The sequence below is a fragment of the Boleophthalmus pectinirostris genome, unplaced genomic scaffold (genome assembly GCF_026225935.1).
Source record: "Boleophthalmus pectinirostris isolate CB_2022bp ecotype Guang Dong unplaced genomic scaffold, ASM2622593v1 HiC_scaffold_1, whole genome shotgun sequence".
In the NCBI taxonomy this organism is placed as follows: domain Eukaryota; kingdom Metazoa; phylum Chordata; class Actinopteri; order Gobiiformes; family Gobiidae; genus Boleophthalmus; species Boleophthalmus pectinirostris.
Genome location: NW_026570970.1, coordinates 10,681,855 through 10,706,340, shown reverse-complemented (window position 1 = coordinate 10,706,340; position 24,486 = coordinate 10,681,855). Strand labels below are relative to the sequence as shown.

General features: G+C 38.9%; 2 protein-coding genes across 2 annotated transcripts in view; both read left to right on the top strand.

Moving 5' to 3' along the window:
- The window catches only part of clasp1a (cytoplasmic linker associated protein 1a), a 168,387-nt gene extending 161,519 nt beyond the window's left edge, over positions 1-6,868 (top strand). The window contains 2 exon segments of the mRNA XM_055152935.1: positions 625-741; positions 2,789-6,868. Coding sequence (XP_055008910.1) covers positions 625-741; positions 2,789-2,875 — 204 coding nt within the window. The 3' untranslated portion in view covers positions 2,876-6,868.
- A 6,326-nt stretch (positions 6,869-13,194) lies between these two features.
- The window catches only part of tfcp2l1 (transcription factor CP2-like 1), a 33,232-nt gene continuing 21,940 nt past the window's right edge, over positions 13,195-24,486 (top strand). Inside the window, exons 1-5 of the mRNA XM_055150817.1 lie at positions 13,195-13,321; positions 13,720-13,861; positions 18,381-18,532; positions 20,644-20,717; positions 23,322-23,427. Coding sequence (XP_055006792.1) covers positions 13,851-13,861; positions 18,381-18,532; positions 20,644-20,717; positions 23,322-23,427 — 343 coding nt within the window. The 5' untranslated portion in view covers positions 13,195-13,321; positions 13,720-13,850. The remainder of the gene's footprint in view (positions 13,322-13,719; positions 13,862-18,380; positions 18,533-20,643; positions 20,718-23,321; positions 23,428-24,486) is intronic.

Below are 24,486 nucleotides of genomic sequence, written 5' to 3'. Positions count from 1 at the left end.
GAAAACACACAGATGTTGTTGAAATTTTTCAATAAATATTTAGTTTGGCCCACGACTTCATCCCAGTTTTTAATTTTGACCCTCTGTGAATTTGAGTTTGACCCTCGTGGATTAAAAAACTTGGACGAGTGAGGGATCACACAGACAAGCTAAAATATTCACAGTAATGCATTAGAACTGTGGTAATGTTTATTTTGTACTTTTTGTTACATAAAAAATTTAGTAAAAACAGGTGATTGGGTACAGCTCCAGAAGGTCTTATTTGGTCAATCTGCTTATTTGGACAGTGGGAATTATTCGCCTTATTTGTCCCTGGAAACGTTTATCTACCATGAAAAAGGCAATGTTATTATGGCAACTGGCATTTTTTGTAGTTTACTGTAGCTGAAAAATGAAAAAGTGAAAAAATAAACAGGTCTTTGGGTACATTTTCCGCTGCAGTTTTATCTGTAACTCCAAAAGGTCTTATTTGGACAATGTGCTTATTTGGACAGTGGGAATTATTAACCTTATTTGTCCCTGGCCCTCTGGCACTCCTCCCCCTCACCTCTCCTCCTCACCTGTCCTCTCCTCCTCCTCTTCCTCCCCCTTTCCTCGCCTCTCCTCCTCCTCTCCTCCTCGCAGGGCTACGACAACACGGAGAGCAGCGTCCGGAAGGCCAGCGTGTTCTGCCTGGTGGCCATCTACTCTGTGATTGGTGAAGACCTCAAACCCCACCTGGCCCAGCTCACGGGAAGCAAGGTACCTCAGATTTTTTACCGTTTTTACAGTCAGACAGGCGCTGGGGCTTATCGGCTTCTCATGTGTCTCGACTGGTTCAAACCGGTTGGTCAATTATGTTTGGCATAATTTTGTTTTTGGTTGCATAAGGGTGGGAGAGTGGGGGGTGCAGGTCAGGTTCACGTCCACACACAGGGCTGACCAGTTATGAGGGGCGTTTAAGGTCTGGTGTTTTTAGTGTCGAAGTGGAAATTTCCAACGTGTTTTTGATGATTGAACTTAAGACTAACTAAAAAATAATGATAAAAAAGATAAATAAATAGAAAACAAAACATACAAGGGAACAGAAAAGCAGGTTTGAACTTTGTAAATATGACATGACAGCACTAAAATGTAAATACACACATGCAAACATTGTTTTTGTTTCTATGTGTGTTAGATTTATCTTTTGTTATGTTTATTTTGTTATTAATGCTGGGTCTACATACCTTTAAAATAAATACATGAATGCATAAATATTACACAACACTAGGTATGGAAACTTCTTATAACAATAATAATATTACATCTGACTTATATATAGCGCTTTTTTGGACACTCAAAGACACTTAAAGACACTTATTTAGGTATAATCTGGTGCTGAACATCTCTGTTTTTATTTACTTAATGTCTCTATATATTTCCCCTTCAAATAAAGACTAAATTAGACTAATATACAATTAATTGGCTTTAATAAAAAATAAAATGTGTTAAATATATGTGCTCTTTCCTCAATTCTCTACAATTAATGTGAGTTTTTCTTTTTGAAGGTTGACTTATGTTTGTTGTATTTTTGTATTTTTGTGTGTGTGTGTGTGTGTGTGTGTGGCCAGTTTAGATGGAACAGTAAGCATCCTAAAATAGAGGTGCAGAGTTGAGAGAGACATTCATACGCACAGACCCTGATTGGCTAATCCACCTGTCAATCATGTTGCCAATTTGAAAACAGGGAGAGTCAAAGGTGACCAGACTCACATCTTTATAAATTACAGAGTACTAAGTGTGTACTGTGGATCCCAGGCCCCAGTATACAACAGATACAGTAGACTTTCATGTAGACTTGTTTTTATTGCACTGAAAAACTACTGTGAGTGGGTTTATATCTCCACAAATCCGAGTCTTATTTGGCCAAGAGGCCTCCTTCTGCTGTTTATAATATTCCACAGAATGACGTGACTCTAGTCTGCACCCCTATTTTAGGCTGCTTATTGGTCCATCTAAACTGGCCCCACAATAATATAAAATACAACAAATATAAAATAAAAAGCAAAAATATGAAAAAGTGAACATTCAAAAAGGAATCTAGATTTAATAGGATAGGCAATACACTACCGGTCAAAAGTTTTAGAACACACACATTTTTCCATTTCTTTTTTGCAATTCAAGTCGTACAAGTCCAATGAAGAGCTTGAAATGGTACAAAGGTAAGAACTGAACAGCCAGAGGTTTAAAAAAAAAAGATAAAATATAACACAAGTCCAAGCTCTGCCAAAACTACCTCAGGAAAAAGAACAAGATGGTAAAGCTTGAAAACATGGAGTGTCCAGCACAGTGTCCAGACTTAAACCCCATCGAGCTGGTTTGGGATGAACTGGACAGAAGAGTGAAAGTCAAGAAACCTACAAGTGCCACACATTTATGGGAACTTCTGCAACAGACTTGGAAGAACTTTCTGAAGAATATTTGATTTCTATTGTAAAAAGAACGAGCCACGAGTGTGTTCAGCTGTTACATCTGCCAAAGGTGGACACGTTCATCAATCTAAAGTTTAGAATATGTCTTTGTCAACAGTAAACTGGAAAAAAAAACTGGAAAAAGTGTGGTGTTCTAAAACTTTTGACTGGTAGTTTATATAAGCATATCTTCAGCCTATTCCTTTTTTTGGTAAAAAAAAAAAAATAAAAATCTATATTTATACTATATAAATTATGTACATTTAATTGTTGAAAAATATATAAAAATAAAAAAAAATACTCAAGATTATGATGTTTGAATAACTATGTAATATGTTTGTTTTTGTTTTCCTCAGATGAAACTTCTAAACCTGTACATCAAGCGAGCACAGACGACCAACAGCAACAGCAGCAGCTCCTCAGACGTGTCCTCTCACAGCTAATGAACCAGCCCGGAGTCTACAGGAGCCTACGGGTGCCAGTCTCCTTTACAATCACCCACCCACCACTTCCGAGGGCACCCTACGTCCTTCCTCCCACTCTCCCCTCTCTCCACTCTTCTAGAATCGTCTGAATGTAACTCTGAAATGGCTCTAGACCCGTGGGAGGACGACGACAACGACGAAGATGTGCAATGTCTTTCGTTTCAGCGCTGGAATGAAGAACGACGGTCTCTGATTTTACGAACGGGGCGATTTTGGGATCAATTGTCATTTGGCTGGACCAGTGAGGGTATATATATGTACAACGCAGTGAAATTTTGAGAGCATAAAACCAAAAATGTCAAGGGAACAATGTGAAAATGACATTACTGTACGAGCGGATTCGTTAAGTTCAACTTCAACATATATCGGAAACTTTTGCATTGATTGTAGTCGAGATTTGAGTGCTAAATATTGTGAAAAACAGCTTCTAAATTGACAATCCTACAACTCCGTGAGAAAAATATTGCGTAAAAGTTAAATTAATCAACAAAACAAAACGCACTCTTGGACTTAAGCTTGAAAATTTCTCTTCACGATGCTTCTCCTCGGCGTCCTTCTTATTGTAAATCCGCAAGGCTGTACGTAAGTAACTATGACAACTGACTGATTTTTTCTTTCGTTTTTTTTTTTTTTTTTTTGTAAATAGCTTTCATTTTTTTACGCTTGGAGTCGGGAGCGAAACCAGCAATCCGAAGTGAAAGATGAAAAAACCTGGCCTTATCCGCGTTACCGTCTGGATTCTGATTATGTGGATGTACAGCACTGTTACTCTCGGCTTAAATGTGAAAAAAAAAACACTATTCCAGTATTAGTTGCTCCCGAATCGGACTTCCTCTGCAATAACCCCACCACAAACATATATATACGTTTTGTACATACACTTTTGGACCACGGCTACGCTGTTAGCAGAGTAGTTTGCATGTGCCCATAGCAACAAGGTGGTAAAAGTGCACTTGTAACGTCTAATTAAGTTGTAAGGCTTATTAAAGGTTCATTGTGTAACTTTTCTCGTGGAGGGTCCGTCAAACGCTTCAGATGTTATTGTTTTGTCTGGAATGTTTTACAGTATTATGGAAGATAATTTTTCCATCAGATTTAGAATTTTTTTTTAAAAGAATTGAATTATTTTTATTCTGAATTTGGGTTGCTGAAATTTTAAGTATACTTTTTCCAATATATTTCAAATAAATTCGAAATAAATAAAAAAAATCACCTTTTAAACATTCAGCACAGATATTTTCAAGCCCTCAAATTCAAAAGTTACAATTCAGAGTGTAAAATTTGCAGTGAAAAATTCCATAGCAAAGATCCAATATGCCAAGGCAGAAGCAATCGATTATGTGTGAGTGAGGAGGACAGAGGCTGTTTCCTATTGGCTGTTCTCATCTGTGGGCGGGGTTTAAAAGAGATGGTTTTGATGAGGCTAATTCTGACCAATCAGATTGCTTCACTGCATCATTTTCTGCTTGTTACTACACTTTGGATCGATTGCTTCTGTCTTGGCATTTTGGGTCTTTCCTGTGAATTGTTTTCACTGCGAATTTTACGCTCTGAATTTTGACTGTTGTATTTGAAGGCTTGAAAATATTTGTGCTGAATATTTAAAAGGTTTTTTTTTTTAACACTTTGAAAATGTACAAATGATCCTCCATACAGTATGACATTAAACCTTCCTATCATCATAGTTACACAAGTTACAGGTCAGATCTGCGGAGAGGCGACCCCGCTCACTGTCAGAATTCATGTTTTTGTAGGTATTTTTGAGCCATAAAACCACCTATAATTGAATAAATATAAGATATAGCTGATTAATGTCATACTGTGGAACATTCCAGGCCGGAGAAACAAGCGGGTGACGTAGCCTCCACCAGAAAAGTTACACAATGCGGCTTTAATGTTGTTTTCCGCCTGGGAACAAATTCAGAATTTGACCAAGGTTTGGACGAGATAAGATGGTAGAATTATACTTTATGAATTGTAATAATAAGTCGCCTAATTTCAATGTTATGTATGAATGATAATGAATTTTAGCAGGGCAATTTGTTGAATAAAGAGCTAGCTTTATGCGTGGAGAAATGTTTTCAGTGTTTGCTCTTTTTAATATTTAAAAATACACACAAAATACTGAAATTTTACATATTACTAAGTATGTAAATCAGCCTTAATTCCTGATGAAATGTATCTAAAAAAAACAAAAAATATCTTTACTGTAAATTTGGCCGTCCTGTTAGCCGTGCTAGCGTCAAAATGCTGAGTCATTATCGTAGCATGCTAGCAGCCTCAAGCTAGCCGCCTTCTAGACAATATTTGAAAGATTTAAAATAATATAAAGACCATTGCTTTTTTTTTGTAATGTTCTAAGCATCTTTATCTAACTTATTAATCATTTTAAAATTTGGAACTTAGCCTTGGGTGACCAGAATTTCAAAATAAAAAACTAGGACAGACCTGTTTTTTTGTGGTTGCTAATAATAAAAATTGCTAAACGAATGCCTAATTAAGTAAAATTGTTACGCAGAGACTGTTCACGACTAACATGTGAGTCACTATAGTCACATTTTCTTTGTGTTTTGGTCGTTTTTAATCTGATTTTTTTGTATTTTACCTAAACAAATCACAATGTTTGCCTCTTTTTACTGTTAGCAGGGATCAAATTGGTCAAAAATAGGGACACCTGGGACATTTTTTGTATAAAACTAAGACAAATCACTTGTTTTGGATCAATCCACTGGGACTGGGGACACAAGGCTCTAAATTGGGACTGTCCCGGGTAAATAACGACGGTCTGGTCACCCTAAACTTAGCTTGAGAGCGGCTACAGCGCTACAATGCCAACAATTTAATGTTTTGAAGATGTTTTAGTGGTTCACCTCGAAAAAAAAAAATCACTTCTGAACTTCTTGAATGATTATATATCTTGAATGTTAAGTTTAATGTCTAAAAAATAGCGTATTATTAACAAGAACATCACTACTTTAAAGCTGCACTGTGTAACTTTTCTCCGGGTCCTCAACCTGTTTGTCTCCATGGAGATGTTAATGCTTTGGTTTAAATTGTCCGCAGTATGGCATTAAACCAATCTGTCGTACATTTATTCAACTACGGGTGTAATTTATCGCTCAAAAATATCTTAAAAACTTGAATTCTTCGTGTGAGTGGGGTCGCCTCTCCACAGATCTAACTTGTAATTTGTCTTGGAAGCCTCCGTAGAGATTTTTGAAGTTATGGCAATACTGTTTAACATTCTTGGCACATCTCCACGGAGACAGAGGACAAGCTACACAGTGTATCTCTAAAATCAGATTAGCATGCTAGTTAAACTACTAGTGTATTTTAATTTTGTTCACAACTGAATGTCACAAAAATGCACAAATTGCCCTGTTAAAACTGTCTTGTGATTTACGTCCTTCATGTTTAGGCTCATTTATTTTGTAGTTTATAAAAATTATTTATTATTTTAAAATTTCTGTTCATTTGCTGACTTGAAGCAAATTTCTTATAATGAAAGTATTACTGTTTGTATCTCTGTCGGTTTATGTTATAAAGAAGACGTTTTGGGTTTTATCTGAATGGGCCAAACTGCTTATTTAAGTTAAAGAATGTAAAAATGTACTATTTTAAAGTTGTTTTGGTCTTGGTACTGGAGTATGTTGTATTCTTGTTGCTCCTTTTGACTGTTTCCCTTTAAGCGTCTCACAAAGCCTTGTCTCATGAACAAAATGGACGCTTCAAACCGCTGGATCCTGGAAGCAAAAACGATGTCCACTATGCATGTCCTTCTTTTGTCTTAACCGCTCATGTAATATTCCTCTGTATTTATATATTTTATTTGGTCTCCTCCTGATAAGACTGTACAGACATTTTCTTTTGTTAACACCCACCTGTGGTAGGTTTGCAACGATGTAAAAATCAAATGTTTGCTCTAGAAATAAACAGACCAAGTTGATGGTTCTTCAGTGGTGTTATTACATTTAAGCAGAAATTTTTGTTTATTGTCACCATTTACTCACCCAAAGTTGTATTTTTTGGAGTGATTAATGCGTGTTTAAGCAATTTTTAATCACTTATTTTCAAGTAGAAGTGTTCAAAAATATCAAATTATCAACATATCGTGTCGTTTAATTGATATCGCGGTCTGCTGTATCGATATATCGCCAAGAGTATTTTTTTGGTATATTTTACTAAATTATTTTGTTTATAGCGCTACAGTTTTGTTGCTTGTTTAGTAGACGGAAACTCATTTATGTGACACATTTCACATTTTCACTGTTTTGAGGATTAAAATGTTTGTGTTTCATATGAACTTTTGCACAAAGAAGTGGTTTAAAAATTTTTAGTATTGAACCATGATTTAGCTTTTGAATCGATTCGAAATATGTCGTATCGAATCGAAAGTGCACTGTATTGAGACATGTATTGTATTGTGGCCTATGTATCGTATCGGCAACTTCTTAATGATACTCAGCCCTATTTTCAAGACGCCATTTCACTGTTTTCACTGCCACTGCTACACGCCCGCTGCTCTGTACTTACCGCGTTCTACAGTTTTATTTTCTTAATCGGTGATATGTGGAGGATTCTGCAGAGTTGTGTTAGTCATTTTGGTTCATATGAAACAAATTTGCTAGTCATCAGCCAGTTTCAATTCGTGGAAACTGTCTGACCTTGCAGTGTTAGATTTTGTTCGCTCGACGGTAGGCGGGTACTTTTTATCATTTACCCAATCGCTGCTGTTTGGTTGTGACGTATGTCATGTGCCGCTAAAGAGGCTAACTGGTATATTAAGCTTTTCCCAAATCCCGTAGGAAGAAGGACAATAACATCTTTCCCCTTGATAAAATTCACTAAACATTCTCTTTGTTCCAGCTTTAAATTCCTCAATCTCAGGAATCGTTGCCAACACAGAATGTATGGCTCTTCGCTGATTGGCTGGTGCCCGAACTCGCACTTTCGGGGTTTTTGCAGACCGTCTAATGTATTCCGATTCCTGATCTAGTCGCTGGAGAGAAATGAAATTGAGGGGAGGCACTAGGTGGCGCCAGCCTGGCTACAAATCTGCTGCTTGCTAGTGTGATGTGCAGATGTCCAAAGGAGGAGCTGTGTTTGATTATCTTCCGACTCCCACTTGGACCTCGGATTTAAAATCACATCCAAGCTTGAAGTGTAATATTATGTTCCGCATGTCGGACTATGTGGATTATGATTATGACTATTCCCTCATCTTATGAAAACACTGCCACTTTAATTAATGTAATTTTGCACTTCATTTTATGTTATGATTTCTTCTTTCATTACAACCTTAGGGACGTTAATGCTCGTTAATTCAAGTATTTGTTCAGTATTGTCCTCGCCACAACACCAACTACCAAACCCACAGGTAGTGATTCGGTAATGTACTGCAGGAATACGAGTGACTGAAATTGTCATTTAAACCACCAAAGTGTCCAAACACAATGAAAACAGTTCATATTTACAGGTCACAGTGGGTGCAGTCATCTTGGATCCTGACTCGGAATCCTTGCTCAGTCTACTTTTTCCGCCACCGAGGTCCGAGTCGCGCCGTCCCAGGAAATGGGGCGTGTCACGTGTGTCGTTGGCAACTTCCTCGGAAAACCGGTTAGGAAAGATAATCAAACACAGTGTGACTCTTTTTTGTGATGAAGTTTAGGGCGACGTCAACTCCGATTGGGCACCACTGTTTTCTAACGTGGAAGTCAGCTCAGCTCAGACTTGTTTCTTGTTCTCTTAAGTCGTTTTAGATAAATAATATTGCGATTTAAAATGTGTAAACTGTGTGTGTGGTTTTGTGTGTTTGTGTTTCTGAAGTCATTATTCTTCCCTGATGAGTGAGAGGCTGCCAGTCTGCACCATGTATCGGACTCTTCAATCACCACAAATCATTAAAGCCCAGATTATGGTCGTGCAACAAATCATCTTCGTTACCTTGAACTCCCCTCTGCCAACTGACGTGCACCTCAGAAATATTCTAACTATGTGTCGAAACAAAGCAGACAGCGGGGGAATCGACATGGACAATAACGGCTGGGATTGGTCCTTTCTAACCACCGCTCTACACACATTTCAGGTACTCCGCTTTTCTGCTTCATTTTGTAAACACATGAAAATGTTTACACATTTTGTAAACAACACCAGTTTTAAATCCTTGCCTCCTAGTGTTGTGGCGGTGAATTACTTTTGCAGTGTACAGACCTCGACGGAGATCCATAAATCAAAAACAACTACAACAAGATGCGGTTGAGTCGACACAGAACTATAATCCGGCCTTAACAAAACACATTCATACAGTAGAGGTGGGTGAAGTGTTTTGCTGAAAGACACAATGGCACAATGCACCAATTCCTCCTTTTACATCAAACATTTTAATCTATATTTTAATCTTAATCATATGAAATTTCAAATGTCTGTATTTTAAGTTGCAGTCTGCCACCTGCTTGTCTCTATGGCAATGACATTGATTTTTGGATGTTTCACAGTATTTATTAATCCCATCAGGTCAAGTTACAGGTCAGATCTGTGAAGACGCCACATAACTCACGGTAAGAATGCATGTTTTTCAAGATTATTTTGAGCAATAAAATTTAAAGCGCCCATTTCATGCAATTATCTGATCTTGTTATAAAGTTGTTTTCCTCATCACAACAGACGTGAAGTTGTCTTTAACAGAAACATACCCTTATTGAAAAATGTAAAAATGGGCAAGGTACAAACCCGAGGCACTCTGACTGAATATATTAAAAGTCCTTTAGGGTACGAACAAACGGGATGAAAACCATCTTGAAACGTGTTGCCGTCTCTTCACGCAATAAAGGACTTTTAACATTCTCAGTCGAGTGCCTCGGGTTTGAACATTGCCCACTTTTATATTTTTCTGTAAGGGTTAGTTTCTGTTTAAGACAACTAGTTTAACTCTCATAGAGCACCTGTACTGCCATTTTTTAACTCCTTTTATGACCCAGTGAAGCGCTCTACCTCTTTTCTTCATCTGACATACACCTGAAGTTGTGTTTTGTTTCATTCACACCCTGCATATTTAGGCTTTAGAGCAGGGATGTCCAAACTTTTTTCATCAAGGGCCACATATCTAAACACAGATGGAGCAGACGGTTGTTGGAGGGTCATAGACTGATGCTCAATACAGTGAATCATTTAAATATGTGCATGTTTAACACATTAAAATGAGCCATCAGACTTTATTCATGCTAAGATCCTTAAAAAAACACACACTAAATATCAAATATTAGCTTAGATTTTAAAAACACTTGCAGTAAAAAGTTAATATTTAATTGATGCAAGATCATTTGCAATTCACCTGGAAGCCTGAGGACCAAGAAAAATTTGTCTGAGAGGCCATAGTTTGGACATGCCTGCTTTATTTAGAGTTCTTCTCTCAAACAGAAAACACCCTGGAATTGCTACTTTCTACTGAACAAAATGTAAAAGTTAGCTGTTAATTTGAAAACTACCACTTCATGAGATCACAAAATGGAACAGAGCATTTTGAGCTTTGAGCTTACTAAGTGTCAAACAATCTCCAAACTCAAATTTTGAGCTTTGGAGACGTAGACAGACAAATAATAAAGTATTTGAATGAAACAAAACACAACTCCAGGTCTGGAGTTGGGTGTACATATAGGGCGGACTAAAAGGAGACTCAAGGATCGCTTTTGTGAACATAAAAACGCTATCAAAACAAAAAATCTGAATTACCCAATGGCCTTACATTTTTAATCTTCCACTCAATGTAAAGTCAGTCTTTTAAAAGTCATGGTAATTGAGGTCGTCCCTGCAGATATCAGAGGGGGCGACAGATTGTAACCTTAAAGGCAACACAACATCCGGGCCTCAATGATGATTTGGATTATTCCATGTTTCTCTGAAAGTTCACTTTTTGGGTGATCTCTTATTGTAAATGATATTTTTGTACTTGTGATAGTCAGTTGTTTATGTATTTCATATGTGATGGACACGCCTACTTTCCTCCAACATGTCTCGTTTTTCTTGTTGTTGTTTGGTGGGGCTGCTTATCACTTATGTTCCTCGTGGTTGGCCAACCTTTTGTTTTGGGGTTTGCTCGCTGTCTTTTTTTTCCTGCTGTCATGTTGTTAGGTTTATCTAAACATTGTAAACAAGAAGAAAGACAAGAGATTAATTCAGTTTTACTCGCGAGGAGAACGGGCAGAGAGTGGGCATCAAAACCAACAGTCTCCACACGTTCTGATGACTCAAGGCCGTTCTCCTCTTTTTATTTCATTAGGAGGCCCTAGTTACAGAATGATAATTCTCAAGGGGAAGGGGAAACAGCAAAGACATAATAAGAAACTGATGAAGCTATGCATAGTATAAACATATAAAACATGATTAACAATCAGGAGGTGCCTAAGGTTTGGTCAGACACCATCATAACTCTTGCATGTGTGACAGTGGGAGTTGGCTTCATGTGAGGAATCATCTCGAGGTTCACTAGAGCGATAGGACACTGCACACAGTTGTCAAACACAAAGAGGTTATTCATTTTCATACAAGTGATTGGTACATTATAAATCAAAGAATTGTAATTACGTAAATGGTTAACTCATAGGCATAGAATATCACACAAGTATTTAGCAAATATGAGATAATAAAATTATTCTGACACATGTGATGTTGTTATGTGATTAATTGATTGTATTTATTGACACCCAGTGTGTCTTGTTTTTACTACTTTGCCCTGATGAAGACCATCTTCCTGGTTCCGTCCCTTCATGTAATAAAGGACTTTTAATATACTCAGTCGGAGTGCCTCGGGTTTGTACCTTACCCATTTTTACATTTTCCTGTAAGGGTAATTTTCTGTTCTAAGACAACTCCAGGTCTGTTTTGAGGAGGTAAAGCTCACAAGAGTCATTTTTTTGCGTAATATAGGACCTTTTAATCATATTTTCTACAGTGTCAATGTGCTTGAGCTTTACACAAATAGTCATCATCACAAATAAATTCAGTTTGTTCTTGTAGCGCTTCTTGAGAAACCATAAAGTTATATAATGATTGGTTCTGATTGTGTCTTGTCTGTGCTCTTGTGTAGGTCGACCTTTTGAGCTCTGTCGCTGTACAGGTGTCCATCCGTGTCCAGGCACATGTGTCCGGCCGGAGGAGCCCTTATCCCCCCCCGCTGTAAACATTAACCACAGCCCACTTTGACATGAGCCAGCTCTGCTCCGTGAACCACTGAGAAACACGGGAGGACATGCAGCTGCCTCTGTTTGGTCAGGTGACTTCGCTGTGCCTGCTTTTTGAACCAGGCTCCCAGGTCCAAGCTCATACACAGGAGTTTTGTGTCATTGCCGTACAGTAGTTGGCGCGCGAATTCTTAAACGTCCTGCTCCTGTATTGCACGAAATATGATTCTTGTGAGCTTTAAGCCATGTTAGAATATTGTTACATCCACAAAAACAGACCTGGAATTGTGTTTTGTTTCATTCACACGTGTTTGTGTAATAGGAATGTGACGAAATCCAAATCTTTTTGTACGATATTTTCACGATGTGCATCTCACGTACAATATTTATCGCGGTATTTTTATTTTACAAAACTCACAGTTTTTGCTACTTATGCTACTTTTTAAATATAGAGATTGTAGAACAGTTGGATATAGAGTTTATTTTGGAGACATTTATGTTTTTCTGTTCCTTATTTCATGTTCAAAGTATATTTTATTCATTTTAATGTTTTATACATCGCAAAACTGCTCTAAGGTTCATATTTGTAGCCTATATTTATTTTCAATTTGAAAGTTTTGCATAAATTATCAATAACAAAAGTGTTTTTTGTGCTGAACAAGTGTATCGTGTAACTAAAAAATAATCGTTTCAATAATCGTGATTTCAATATTGACCAAAATAATCGTGATAATGATTTTTTCCATAATCGAGCAGCTCTACTATGTTTTTTTTAAAGCTATTGCTGCACCCAAACTATTGATTTAAGCAAAGAAACTTGTGTTTGCAATATATTGTGACAGCCCACGATATTATTGTGAGACTTTTGGCGATACCATATCACGATATTTTGATTATTGTTAGATCCGTAATGTCCAAAGCACAAATGCTCTGTTCTACCTTGTGATGTCATGTAGTGGTAGTTTTCAAGTTAACAGCTCCTTTTACCTTTTATTCAACAGAGACGGGCGCTCTGCTCAACCAGTGATACGAGCAGAAAGAGGCATTACCTTCAACAACCTCTCTCTGGATTGGCTCTTTGGTTGCTATGATGCTCATGGTCGGAATTCCAAATATGGAATTGGGCTCCAAATTCGCCTCTGTAACTGCAAGCCTCGATGAGCTTCATTTGACTGGACCAATATTTGTTTATCTTTTTACTCTTTACACCCGTTTTGGCAGGAAAAAAGTAAGTGCAAACTAATTACTCTGTTGATTTTATTTTGAAATTCCTTCAGGATTACTAAAGTGTCGATCTATCTTTAAATTGTAACTTACATTCATACGTTCCTTGAAAAGCCATCTGAATAATTCCTTTGTAAACAGTTGCTGCTCATAACTGTGGACAATAAACTGTCAGTGTTGACATTTTGACATGGTTTTTATGCTTTTATCTCTGTAATCTCTGGGCCTGTCCACACAAAACTAAAACATGCCAGTCTTAAACATATGTTTTGTCAGCGCAAAGAAATGAACTAAAGAGAAATAGTTACCAAAAGTGGCATTATTCAGTAACAAAAGTGTGATTGTTTTCATGTGAAAGAACTTTAAGCAATTTGTTTAATTTGGTTTTATATGGATTTTCAGTTCTGTTCCTGCTCTCCGTGTGAAATTATTACATCAGTTTTGACATTATAAATAACAACATCTGATAAATTACTGGTCACCACGAACACCGGCCACAGTTCTGAAGATGTTTGTAGCTCGCAGCCCAACACATGTTGACAAGGTAAACACATCTACTGTACTGTCTTTAAAAAGAAACCAAGAAGTTAATTTTTTACGTTGGCTGTGGTTAAATGTACACTCGAAAGGTAAATACTCTTAAAGGTCCAGAAGTCAGATTATAATCAGATTTTGATGCGCATATGAAAAAGGCCAAAGTTATGAATGCAAGATAAACTTCTCCCTGAATGAAAGTTTGTGACAACAGAACTTTACACAATACCTTTAATATAGTAGTATTATTTTTTTTATTATTGTTATCCCATGAGTCAGATTTAAAGGTGCACTATGTGACTTTTCACTTGCTTGTTTCTATGGATATGTCACTGCTCTGCCTGGAATGTTCCACAGTGTGACATTAAACAGTTTTACCTTACATTTATTCAATTACAGGTGATTTTATAGCTCAAAAATATCTAGAAAAACAACATTCTGACTGTGAGTGGAGTCGCCTCTCCACAGATCTGACCTGTAACTTGGTTTGGTTTGGTCTTAGTGAAGATAGAAAGGTTTAATATCACCTGAAATTTACACGTGACATAGGCAGAGCTGCATACACACGTGACTCCTCCTCTGTGGATTCTCACGTTTAAACACTAAACTTTTAAAATTGTTTGTGTATTCATTGTTGATTGGGTGAATTATGTTTTAAATCAATACAAACGTTGACAAGAGAGACGATGCTTTCCAACAATAACGAGCCGTATCTTTATTTATTTATTTCATTCATAAAGTATAAAAAGACTTGCCTGATTCATCAGACGGTTTCACTTCATGGAAACAGTCTGACCTCGCAGTGTTAGAATTCGTTCACTCGACAGTAGGCGGGTACTTTTTATCATTTAACTGCTGGTGTAAACTGTCCAACCAGTTAAAATGGAAAGCGATACCTGCGTGTGTTCTGCATGTACCGTATTTTTCAGACTATAAGTTGCACCAGCTAAAGAATGCGTAATGACGAAGAAAAAAATAATACATAGGTCGCTCCGGACTATAAGCTGCACTTTTTGGGGGAAATTTATTTTATAAAATCAGAGACCAGGAACCGACATTTCATCTTGAAAGGCAAATTATAATAATTACAATAGAACAGAGAACAACAGACTGTTAACATCACATATGAACAGTTCTTTAGATAACTATAGCATAAACAACAGAACAGAACAAGTTTACCAAACTCTCCATCTCACTCCAAATCACTAAATCCATTAAATTCTTCATCCTCAGTGTCACTTCTGAGCAACTCCGTGACCTCCGGAGGTAAACGGAGCGCTGCTGTCGTCAGACTCAGCATCAGTTCCAGTTAGAATTATTCCGGCCATTCTGAATCCCGACAGGATGGTTTCGGTGTCACTGAAGTTCAGGCTTTGTCGATCCGTCCAGTGACTTCCAGGAAAGTTGCATGGTGCACCCTCTCGGTTCCCGTGAAGCTGTGTTCTCCATCCCCGCTTTCCGTCAGTCCTTCACAAGTTTCTCGCTCACTCCAGACTTTATTTCTGCTTCTCGATTAATGTTTTTGGCTGCATATTTCACTACTTGCAGCAGGATAGCGTTTTTGTTTTTTTTATGTGCAGGAGGCATATGCAGTAGAGTGCGAAATGACAGTGATAGTGGCATACAAGCCTAGAGTGCTCTCTCGTGTGTAAAAATTTTAATATATAAGTCGCAGGAAGCACCCAAACCATGAAAAAAAGTGTGACGTATAGTCCGAAAAATACGGTATGTGAGTTTATGTGAGGCCATATTGTGAAACATTCCAGACAAAGCAGTAACATCTCAAGACGAAAAGCTTTTGACCGACCCACCACCAGAAAGTTAAACATTGCACCTTTAATTAAAAAAATACTCTTAACTTCTGTAATTTTCCAAACCTACTTTTCAAATTTACTACCGTCCACTGACATGCAACACTGCCCCCATGTGAACGACACACAACACTGCCCTCCCGTGAAAGCCAATAAACCTCGTTCTATTTACACTCTCTCTTGTCTTATCTCATCTCACATGCTATTGTCTCAAATCACTCCAAACATCATTATGCTATAGAGTTTAAAGTCTAGCGTAAGGCGTTCTGTTGACAATGTAAACACGGGCTGGAGTGTGACTACTATTAATACAAAACCCCGTGAGGCTGTCGAGGGGGGCGGGGCTTCCCAGAGGTCGATAGAGGTATGATCATTTCTGACGACATCACACGGACGCCTATAAAACGGAGCTCGCCGCGTGTTGTCTCTTCAAACTTCTCCAGACTCAGCAGAAGGACCGCACCTGTCTCTCTCTCTCTCTCTCACTCTCCGTACCTGTCTCTCCGCTCGCTCCCGGGACTCCAGACGACGCCAAAAACATGCTCTTCTGCCATTCCCAGCCGGAGTCTTTCCACCAGCACTCCGCTAGTTACATTAGGTAAAGCAGCACCCAGTTTTAGAAATCAGAACACAGAGAACACAGACACTAGGCACACAGAAAAAAATGTTCTCAATCAGGACATTTTTCTGATATTATTTTCAGCTAAATTATTTCACTGTACATTATGATGGATTCTCACAAATTGCTTTCCAAATTTTGCTTTTGTTGTTGTTGTTTTAATTCAAAGCAAAGCTACTTTTTCAAATTCTCAAATTGATGGTTTTCTTTGTTTTGGTTAATTATACATTTTGGATTTTGAAATTTAAAGCAAAATCTTTAGTTTATTGAAATTTTGTAGTGAGTTTCAAATCAAAGCTATTACTTTCTCAAATTCTGAAATATCCAGTTGATGGTTTTCTTAATTTTGGTTGATTAAAAAAAGCATATTTGAATGTTTTGTTTAAATATTCGTTTCAAAGCAGAACTACTTTGTCAAATTCTCATATATCTCATTGATGGTTTTCTTTGTTTTAGTTAATTAATAAGGTGCATTTTGCAAAATCTGCCCTAAACACTTTTTTTTTTTTTTTTGGCTTTCATAACACCTTTATTTTAGGTTGTGTCACCGGGTTATCACAACGCAAACTTCACTAAGTCAACAAACCTACATTTTAACATGCTTTTAGTGGAGGCTCAAATTCATTCACTGCAAAAAATATACGGATCGTTTAGTAAAAGAAAATGTAATTATTTCTTTTTTTTCCATATATGTCAATGTTATGTCATCTATACAGCTCAATAAAAGCTTTAATTAAACTTACTGTTTTTAACCTAGTTTTAAATCATAGACTGTATATATAAATGGACATAGCTAAAAGGCTAAATGCCACGTTCCAGATAGGAAGTGAGCATGGGCGCTCTTCCGACTCCACTGAGTCTGGCTCCAATTCACTTTCAATTGAAAAAATGTTCTTCCTTTCTATCTATTTTTACTACTTTCTACATTTGATATATCATCCAGTTCGGGTCCTGAGAGCTTGAGAGTTCTGCGCAGTATCTTTGCTGTTCCTAGTACCGCGATTTTCTGGACTGAAATGTCTGTTGTTTTTCCTGGGATCTGCTGTAGCAACTCCTCCAGTTTTGTTTTTTTGTTTTTTTAAATGCCAGCCTCGTTTTCATGTAGTCCATTTTGTGACAGGCGCAATTTCAGCTCTAGTGTTAAATTTGACTTGGTTCCATATCCAGAAATATTAGTTTTGGAGGTGTTAGTAATCTGGCAAAGTTTCATGCTTGTACCATAAAAGTTAACTATTTTGGTCCTTAACAGCTCCACTACATCCAGCTTGGGTCGGCTACCAGAGGCTTTGGAGCTTTAGAGTTCTGCTCAGTATCTTTGCTGTTCCTAGTACTGCACTTTTCTGGCCTGAGATGTCTGTTGTTTATCCTGGTATTTGCTGTAGCCACTCTTCCAGTTTGGGGGTTACAGCCCCAAGTGCTTCGATCACCACAGGCACCACTGATACCTTCACCTTACAGGCGTTCTCCAGCTCCTCCTTGAGGCCCTGGTATTTGTCTAGTTTCTCAAGTTCCACCACAGCTCTGCTCTGTTTCTTATCCACCACCACTTTGTCTGGTTGGTTCACCATCACCAGTCTGTCAGTCTGTATCTGGAAGTCCCACAAGATCTTGGCTCGGTCATTCTCCACAACCTTAGGACATGTTTCCCACCTTGACTTTGGGGTCTCCAGCCTGAACTCTGCACAGATGTTTCTGTACATTATGCCTGCCACTTGGTTATGTCGCTCCATGTTTGCTTTCCCTGCAGCATCTTACTCCCTGCAGTTTTGTGCTGAACTGTCTCAGGAGCCTCTTTGCACAGCCTACACCGTGGGTCTTGTCTGGTGGGGTAGATTTGGGCCTCTATTGCTCGGGTGCTCAGGGCCTGCTCTTGGGCATTACTTTTTTATTTATTTACTACATAATTCCAGATATATTGCGTCATATATTTGATGTCTAATTATAGCAGATAGTGGAGGGTGAGTGTACTATTATGTTAGTTTACTATTATGTCCAAGTTATGCAAGCCCAGGCCTTTGTACTGTGGATTAAAAGGTTAGATAAGAGCTGGCCTGCCTTCCTTGATCACTGGTTGTTAACAGATCACTTGTATATTTCAGAGAGGCGCTGGCACCGTTCCTAAAAAACGAGGAAGCGCGTCTGATGGCGGAGAGCGGCGGGGTGAGGAGGAGCCCGTTCCAGTACGTTCTGTGTGCAGCCACGTCTCCGGCCGTGAAACAGACCGAAGAGACCCTCACTTACCTCAACCAAGGTACTCCCCGCAGACACTGACCCCTGCAGCAGAGCTCGTGTTGGCAATGAGTACCAGCTGGGGTTTTTAGTTTAGAGAGATGAATGGATGGGTGGATAAATGGATAGATAGAAGAGAGCCTCACTTACCTCAATCAACGTGCCAAGGCCAATTTGTGAATGAGTGCCAGCGGGTTTGTTTGGGTTTAGCGATAGATGGTGGTAGAAAGAAAGAAAAATAGATACAGTAGACAATTTGGAGCTCCCACAGATAAACACTATTGTTGTGTCCTTGGTCAAGACATTTAACCCACCTCACCCCCTTTGTCTGCATACACTGGTGCATGAATGAGTGGGTTCTTGACGTAAAGCAGTTTGAGTTAACCTGATTTATCGGTTGGTTTCACTTCGTAGAAACCGTCTGACCTAGCAGTGTTAGAGATTGTTCGCTCAACAGTAGGCGGGTACTTTCTGTCATTTAACCAATCGATGCTATTCGGTCGTGAAGTATGTAATGGTATATTAAGCTTTTCCCAAATCCTGTAGGAAGAAGGACAATAACGTCTTTCCCCTTGATAAAATTCACCAAACATTCTCTTTGTTCCGGCTTTAAATCCTCGATCTTGGGAATCGTTGCCAACACAGAATGTATGAATTTTCGCTGATTGGCCGGTGCCCGAACTCGCACTTCCGGGGTTTTTGTGAACTGTCTAGTGTATTCCATCTCCTGACCTAGTCGCTGGAGAGAAATGAAATTGAGCGGCGGCACTAGGTGGCGCCAGCCTGGCTAAGTTTGAGTGCCTTAAAGATGGAAAAATGCAATGTAAAAATGTGACCACGATGTCTTTGAACTCTTAATATTTGATTTTTCCGAAGTCTAAGGGAAAAATTAATGGAAAATTTACTTCCAGAACCTGAGCGAGTGGTAGATGACTATTCTTTCTTTGTGTCAGAAGGGCCTATGATTTTCAGCAGTTGAAGCAGTAGTTGTCATGGTAGTAGCAGTAGTTGTAGTAGTAGATGTACTTCTGCAGTTGAAGTAATGTACTGTTATGCAAATTCAACTTGAGGTTAGCGATGAGCCAAAAAAAGGTTGTGTTGATGTTCTGGTATTTTATTTTGTTATAATTTCAGATGGAGGCAGGAACCTGTTTGATTCTATTGGAGATTCACTACTAGTTTTGGTAGAAAAATACAAATAACCCACAAACTCTACTTTGAGCCCTAATTATTAGTTAATACTTGGCTCCACAAACATCACATTTTAATCTCATGTTTAAAATTTTTCATAATTTTGAGACTGAATAATGGTGTCACTTTCTGAATGTACTGTGAAAAAGAAAACTGTCACCAGGCCCTATAATTACAGAAACATTAACCATAAACAAAGTCAGCAAATCTGCAGTCTGACACATAAACCAACCCTGGTTGAATGAACCTGGTATAATTCTAAGATACACAACTATTACTGAAAATGTAATAGTTGGTGTTATAAGAATGAAACTGATTGATAAACATGATTCAGAGCTGGTATTTGTCTCTCAACACGACCTCTGAAACTCTTTTTCCTGTCATCTTTTTATTCCTTCTGCATTTTCTTTGATCAGTTTATAATCTTTTATCTTGACAGACAGTTCATTCACACACACTTAAAGGTGCATTGTGTAACTTTTCTGGCAGAGGGTCCGTTAAATGCTTTTCTTTATAGAGATGTTATTGCTCTGTCCGGTTTCACACCTTTCTATCTTCATGGTGACCAAACCAGGACAAGTTACGGGTCAGATCTGTGGAGAGACAACCCCGCTCACAGTCAGAATCCCTGTTTTTCTAGGTATTTTTGAGTTATAAAACCTCATGTAATTGAATAAATGTGAGGTAAAGCTGTTTAATTCATTGTGGAACATTCTAAGCAGAGCAATGACATATCCACAGAAACAAGAAGGTGACAGACCTCGAACCAAAAAGTTACATAGTGCACTTTAACATCTACTGTCACATGTCACATCCTCTGTCTGTGATGATTTTGACACATGTATTTCACATTGGGAAATACAGTTTTCACTCCTGCTTCAGTTTCTGCCTGTACTTTACAAGAGAAGCCTTTTAATCAGGTGTTTTGTTTTCAAAATGTAGGTCAGTCCTATGAAATCCGTATGCTTAACAGAAAACTAGTGGAGTATTCAGACATAAGCACCAAATATGTGAAGGTAGGTGGACAGTTTTCTGTCTCTGCTCAATTTTAAAAATCTATTTTTCTGTACCAGTTTTAAGTTATACTGTAATAAATGTGTTTCCTCATCAAAAACATACTTGAAGTTTCATTTAGACATAGTTAATACACAACTCTTGCATATGTAGACTGTGTTCCACTGTTCCACTTTGTGATTTTTTTAATACAGGAAGTGCTCCATTGTGTTTTAAAACTCCATCCATCTTCACTAGAATGATTTGGATCATTTCTGGCCCAGAATTGCCAATCACTACTGCACAAAAGCTAAAAAGAGCTATTAACTTGAAAACTACCGCTTCATGACATCACAAGGTGGAACAGAGCATTTTGAGCTTGGGAAATGTAGACAGCCTGATAATGTAGGATTACTCAAACATGTGTGAATGAAACAAAACACTCCTGGTCTGTTTTTGATGAGGTAACTTGGATCAAACTTCACAAGATTTTGCGTAATACAGGATCTTTAATATGCAGCACATGGGCTGTTACTGTGTAAAAATAAAGTGTAGAATTGCAATAATTAGTCAGATAATGGACAAAGAATTCAACTGTAAACTACACTGCATATTGAAAGTATGTTTGTGTATCATCTGGCTCATTATTTGACAGTAACTCACACACTGCCTTGTTTAGTGTAGTCCTTACCCAAAGGACCTTGGTCAACACTTGGGTTAATTTTTGAAGAGTAGCTCCAGCGGACATGCCTTTGCGGTCAAGGTGCCGCACATTTAAGTTTGAACATCCCAGAAACACAAGAACGCCACAGGTGGATCTGAGTAAATACATGATGCCATTTATGAGTGTGTGAGAGAGCTACACTAGAGCTGAGTCTGTGTCGTCATCTCAACTGTCAAACATACATCCTAAAATCCCAGAGCACCAGAGAGAGCTACAGCTCCTCTTTTATTTGTAAAATAGCAAAGTATTGATCTAGTCAGTATGTGGGCTTGTAATGACGTGAATCCAGCACTGCTATTGCTAATGAACCTTATCTTATTTAATATTTACTTATTCTGCAATTCTTGTTTTGTCAACAGGTTCTGTGCACAGCAGCACACCAGTTATCTCACTGTGTCTCAAAGCTCACAGTCACTTTTATTAAAACTAATAATCTATTAATATTTAAATTATTTAAAATTCAGGTATGCAAACTCCCCCACCACAGTAAAGTGGCAGTTCAAGGTTTGCGTACTCAAATGATCCTCGGAGCTAAGTTGGCTGGGGTATTATGCCCCTGGTAGGGTTTCCCATGGCAAACAGATCCGAGGTCACGGGTCAGAATAAAAACAGTTCATGAACCCCTATGAATAGTCTGATATCAAGGACTGTAATGTCACCCGGGGCCCCACCCGAGAGCCAGGCCTGTGGTTGGGGCTCAAAAGCGAGTGCCTGTTAGACGGGCCTTTGCCCACGGGTCCCAGCTGGGCTCAGCCCAAAAGGATGACATGGGTCGGCCTGTGGTCTCACCACCCACAGCGGGTTTCATATGGGTCAGGTGCAAAGAGGACTAGACGACTGTTGAGGTCAGAGTCCACGACAACCTAGTCCACGGGCAGAGAACCTGGCCTCACTTCACTGGTGGAAAAGGAGCCTGAGCTTGTGCAGGAGGTTAAGAGGTACCCTCTAGATGTAGTCGGGCTCACGGCCACGCACAACTTGGACTCTGGTACTCAACTTCTCGAGAGACCCTCCATTTTCTGGTGTCGCCTGCGGGGAGCGGCGGTGAGCTGGTGTGGCCTTATAGTCCCACAGCTCAGTCGCCATGTGCTGGTGTTAACAGCAGTGAACGGGGACAGGTCACTCACTGTGGATGATCGACTTTGTTGTCATGTCTGAGTGGTTGGGACGAGAATCAGCTCCTCCCAATTAAAGACCATGGTTCTCAACCGGAAAAAGGTGGCTTGCCCTCTCCGGGTGGGTGGAGGGTCCCTGCCTCAAATGAAGGAGTTGAAGTATCTTTGAGTCTTGTTCACAAGTGACTGGAGGATGGAGCGTGAGACTGATAGGCAGATCGGTGCAGCGTCTGCAGTGACACAGTTCTTGGACTGTTGTGGTGAAGAAGGAGCTGAGTCGAAAGGCAAAGCTCTTGATTTACCGGTTAATCTACGTTCCTCCCCTCACCTATGGTCATGAGCTTTGGGTAATGACTGAAAGGACGAGATTGCACGAGGGACTATGTCTCTTGGCCTCTCTATGTCTAGAAAACTGAGTTTGAAAATGAGCACAAATCAAACAGTGCGATCAGATTATAACTGACCCACAAGTGCGTCGAGAGTGGACAATGTCACGCGCTCTTTTCACAGTCTTATTTCTAACAACTGTCCCAACCCACGCTGTCTTAGTTTTGATTTTTGAAAATTTGATCACCCTAAATCAGTTCACTGCTTTTTCTTTAAATCTTAATTCATTTTTATACAGAGATAAAACTGGACAGGAAGTAGAGAGACTAACAGTGAGGTTGCCGGGCGTTATTGTGCACAGAGCCTTTTGAGATGACAGGCTGCAGTGAGGTGACATATAGACAGATAAATGTAAACAGAACAGTGTACAGAGTGTGCTGACGTGGTGTCCCTGTGCTCAGAGCATAGTGCGGGTGGTGTTTCATGACCGCAGGCTGCAGTACATGGAGCACCAGCAGCTGGAGGGCTGGAGGTGGAGCCGACCCGGGGACCGCATCCTCGATATCGGTCAGTCACTGCACTCACACAGTACTTCACTTTACCTTATAGTAGGGAGACCAGGCATCCCCTTTCCCCGGGACAGTCCCAGTTTTGAGCTCTTTGTCCCCTGTCCCAGCAGATTTATCCCAAACCAGTGATTTTGTCACTGTTTTATACAAGAAATGTTCCAGGTGTCGCTATTTTCGACCAATCTGATCCCTGCCAGCAGTAAAGTAAAAAACATATCTTGTCATTTGTTTAAGTAAAATATAGCAAACAGTGCTTAAAAAAGAACATAAAGCAACACAAGTCCCTCAGATTATAGCTGTCGAGAATGGACTATATGCTCTTTTCAGAATGTTATTTATACCAACTATCCCATATCGGGTGTGTCCCAGGTTTGAAATTTAAAAAATCTGGTCCCCCTCCCTTATAGCACAGATATAACCTGGTACTGGCATAGAAAAAGGTACAATACCATTTTAAAATAATATTAATTTCATAATATTTCAAATTTCAACTTGATTAAAGGTGCAACTTTTCTGGTGGAGAGTCTGTCAAATGCTGTGATGTTATTTCTCTGTCTGGAATATTTCTCAGTATGGCAAACTAGACCAAGTTACAGGCCAGATCTGTGGCGCAGTCAGCAGTCAGAATGTCTGTTTTTCATAGTACTTTTGTGCTGTAAAACCACCTCTAACTCAATAAATATAAAGTGGAGCTGGAACAGGAACAATAGAAACCAGCAGGTGACGGACCCCCCACCCTAAAAGTTACATAATGTTCTCTGTCTGCGGCTTGTTAGACTTTAATTTGACCTTTATTTTAACACAATCTGATTGGAAAGAGCAGACTTAGCTGGAAGTACATTTTATAAAATTTATCCACGACTATCATGAAATCGATTTTTAATTTTAATTGTAGAATCAGCCTGAGTTAACAAGTTACTTATGTTTTATTCATGACAATAAAGTTAGTTTTGCTCAGGAGTAATTCACTTGTCGTTGTTCGCCTTTAGGTTTTCGTCTTTCTTACCTTGATAGTTGTGAATAAAATTTTCATGTTTATCCTTTGTTGACCTGGTTG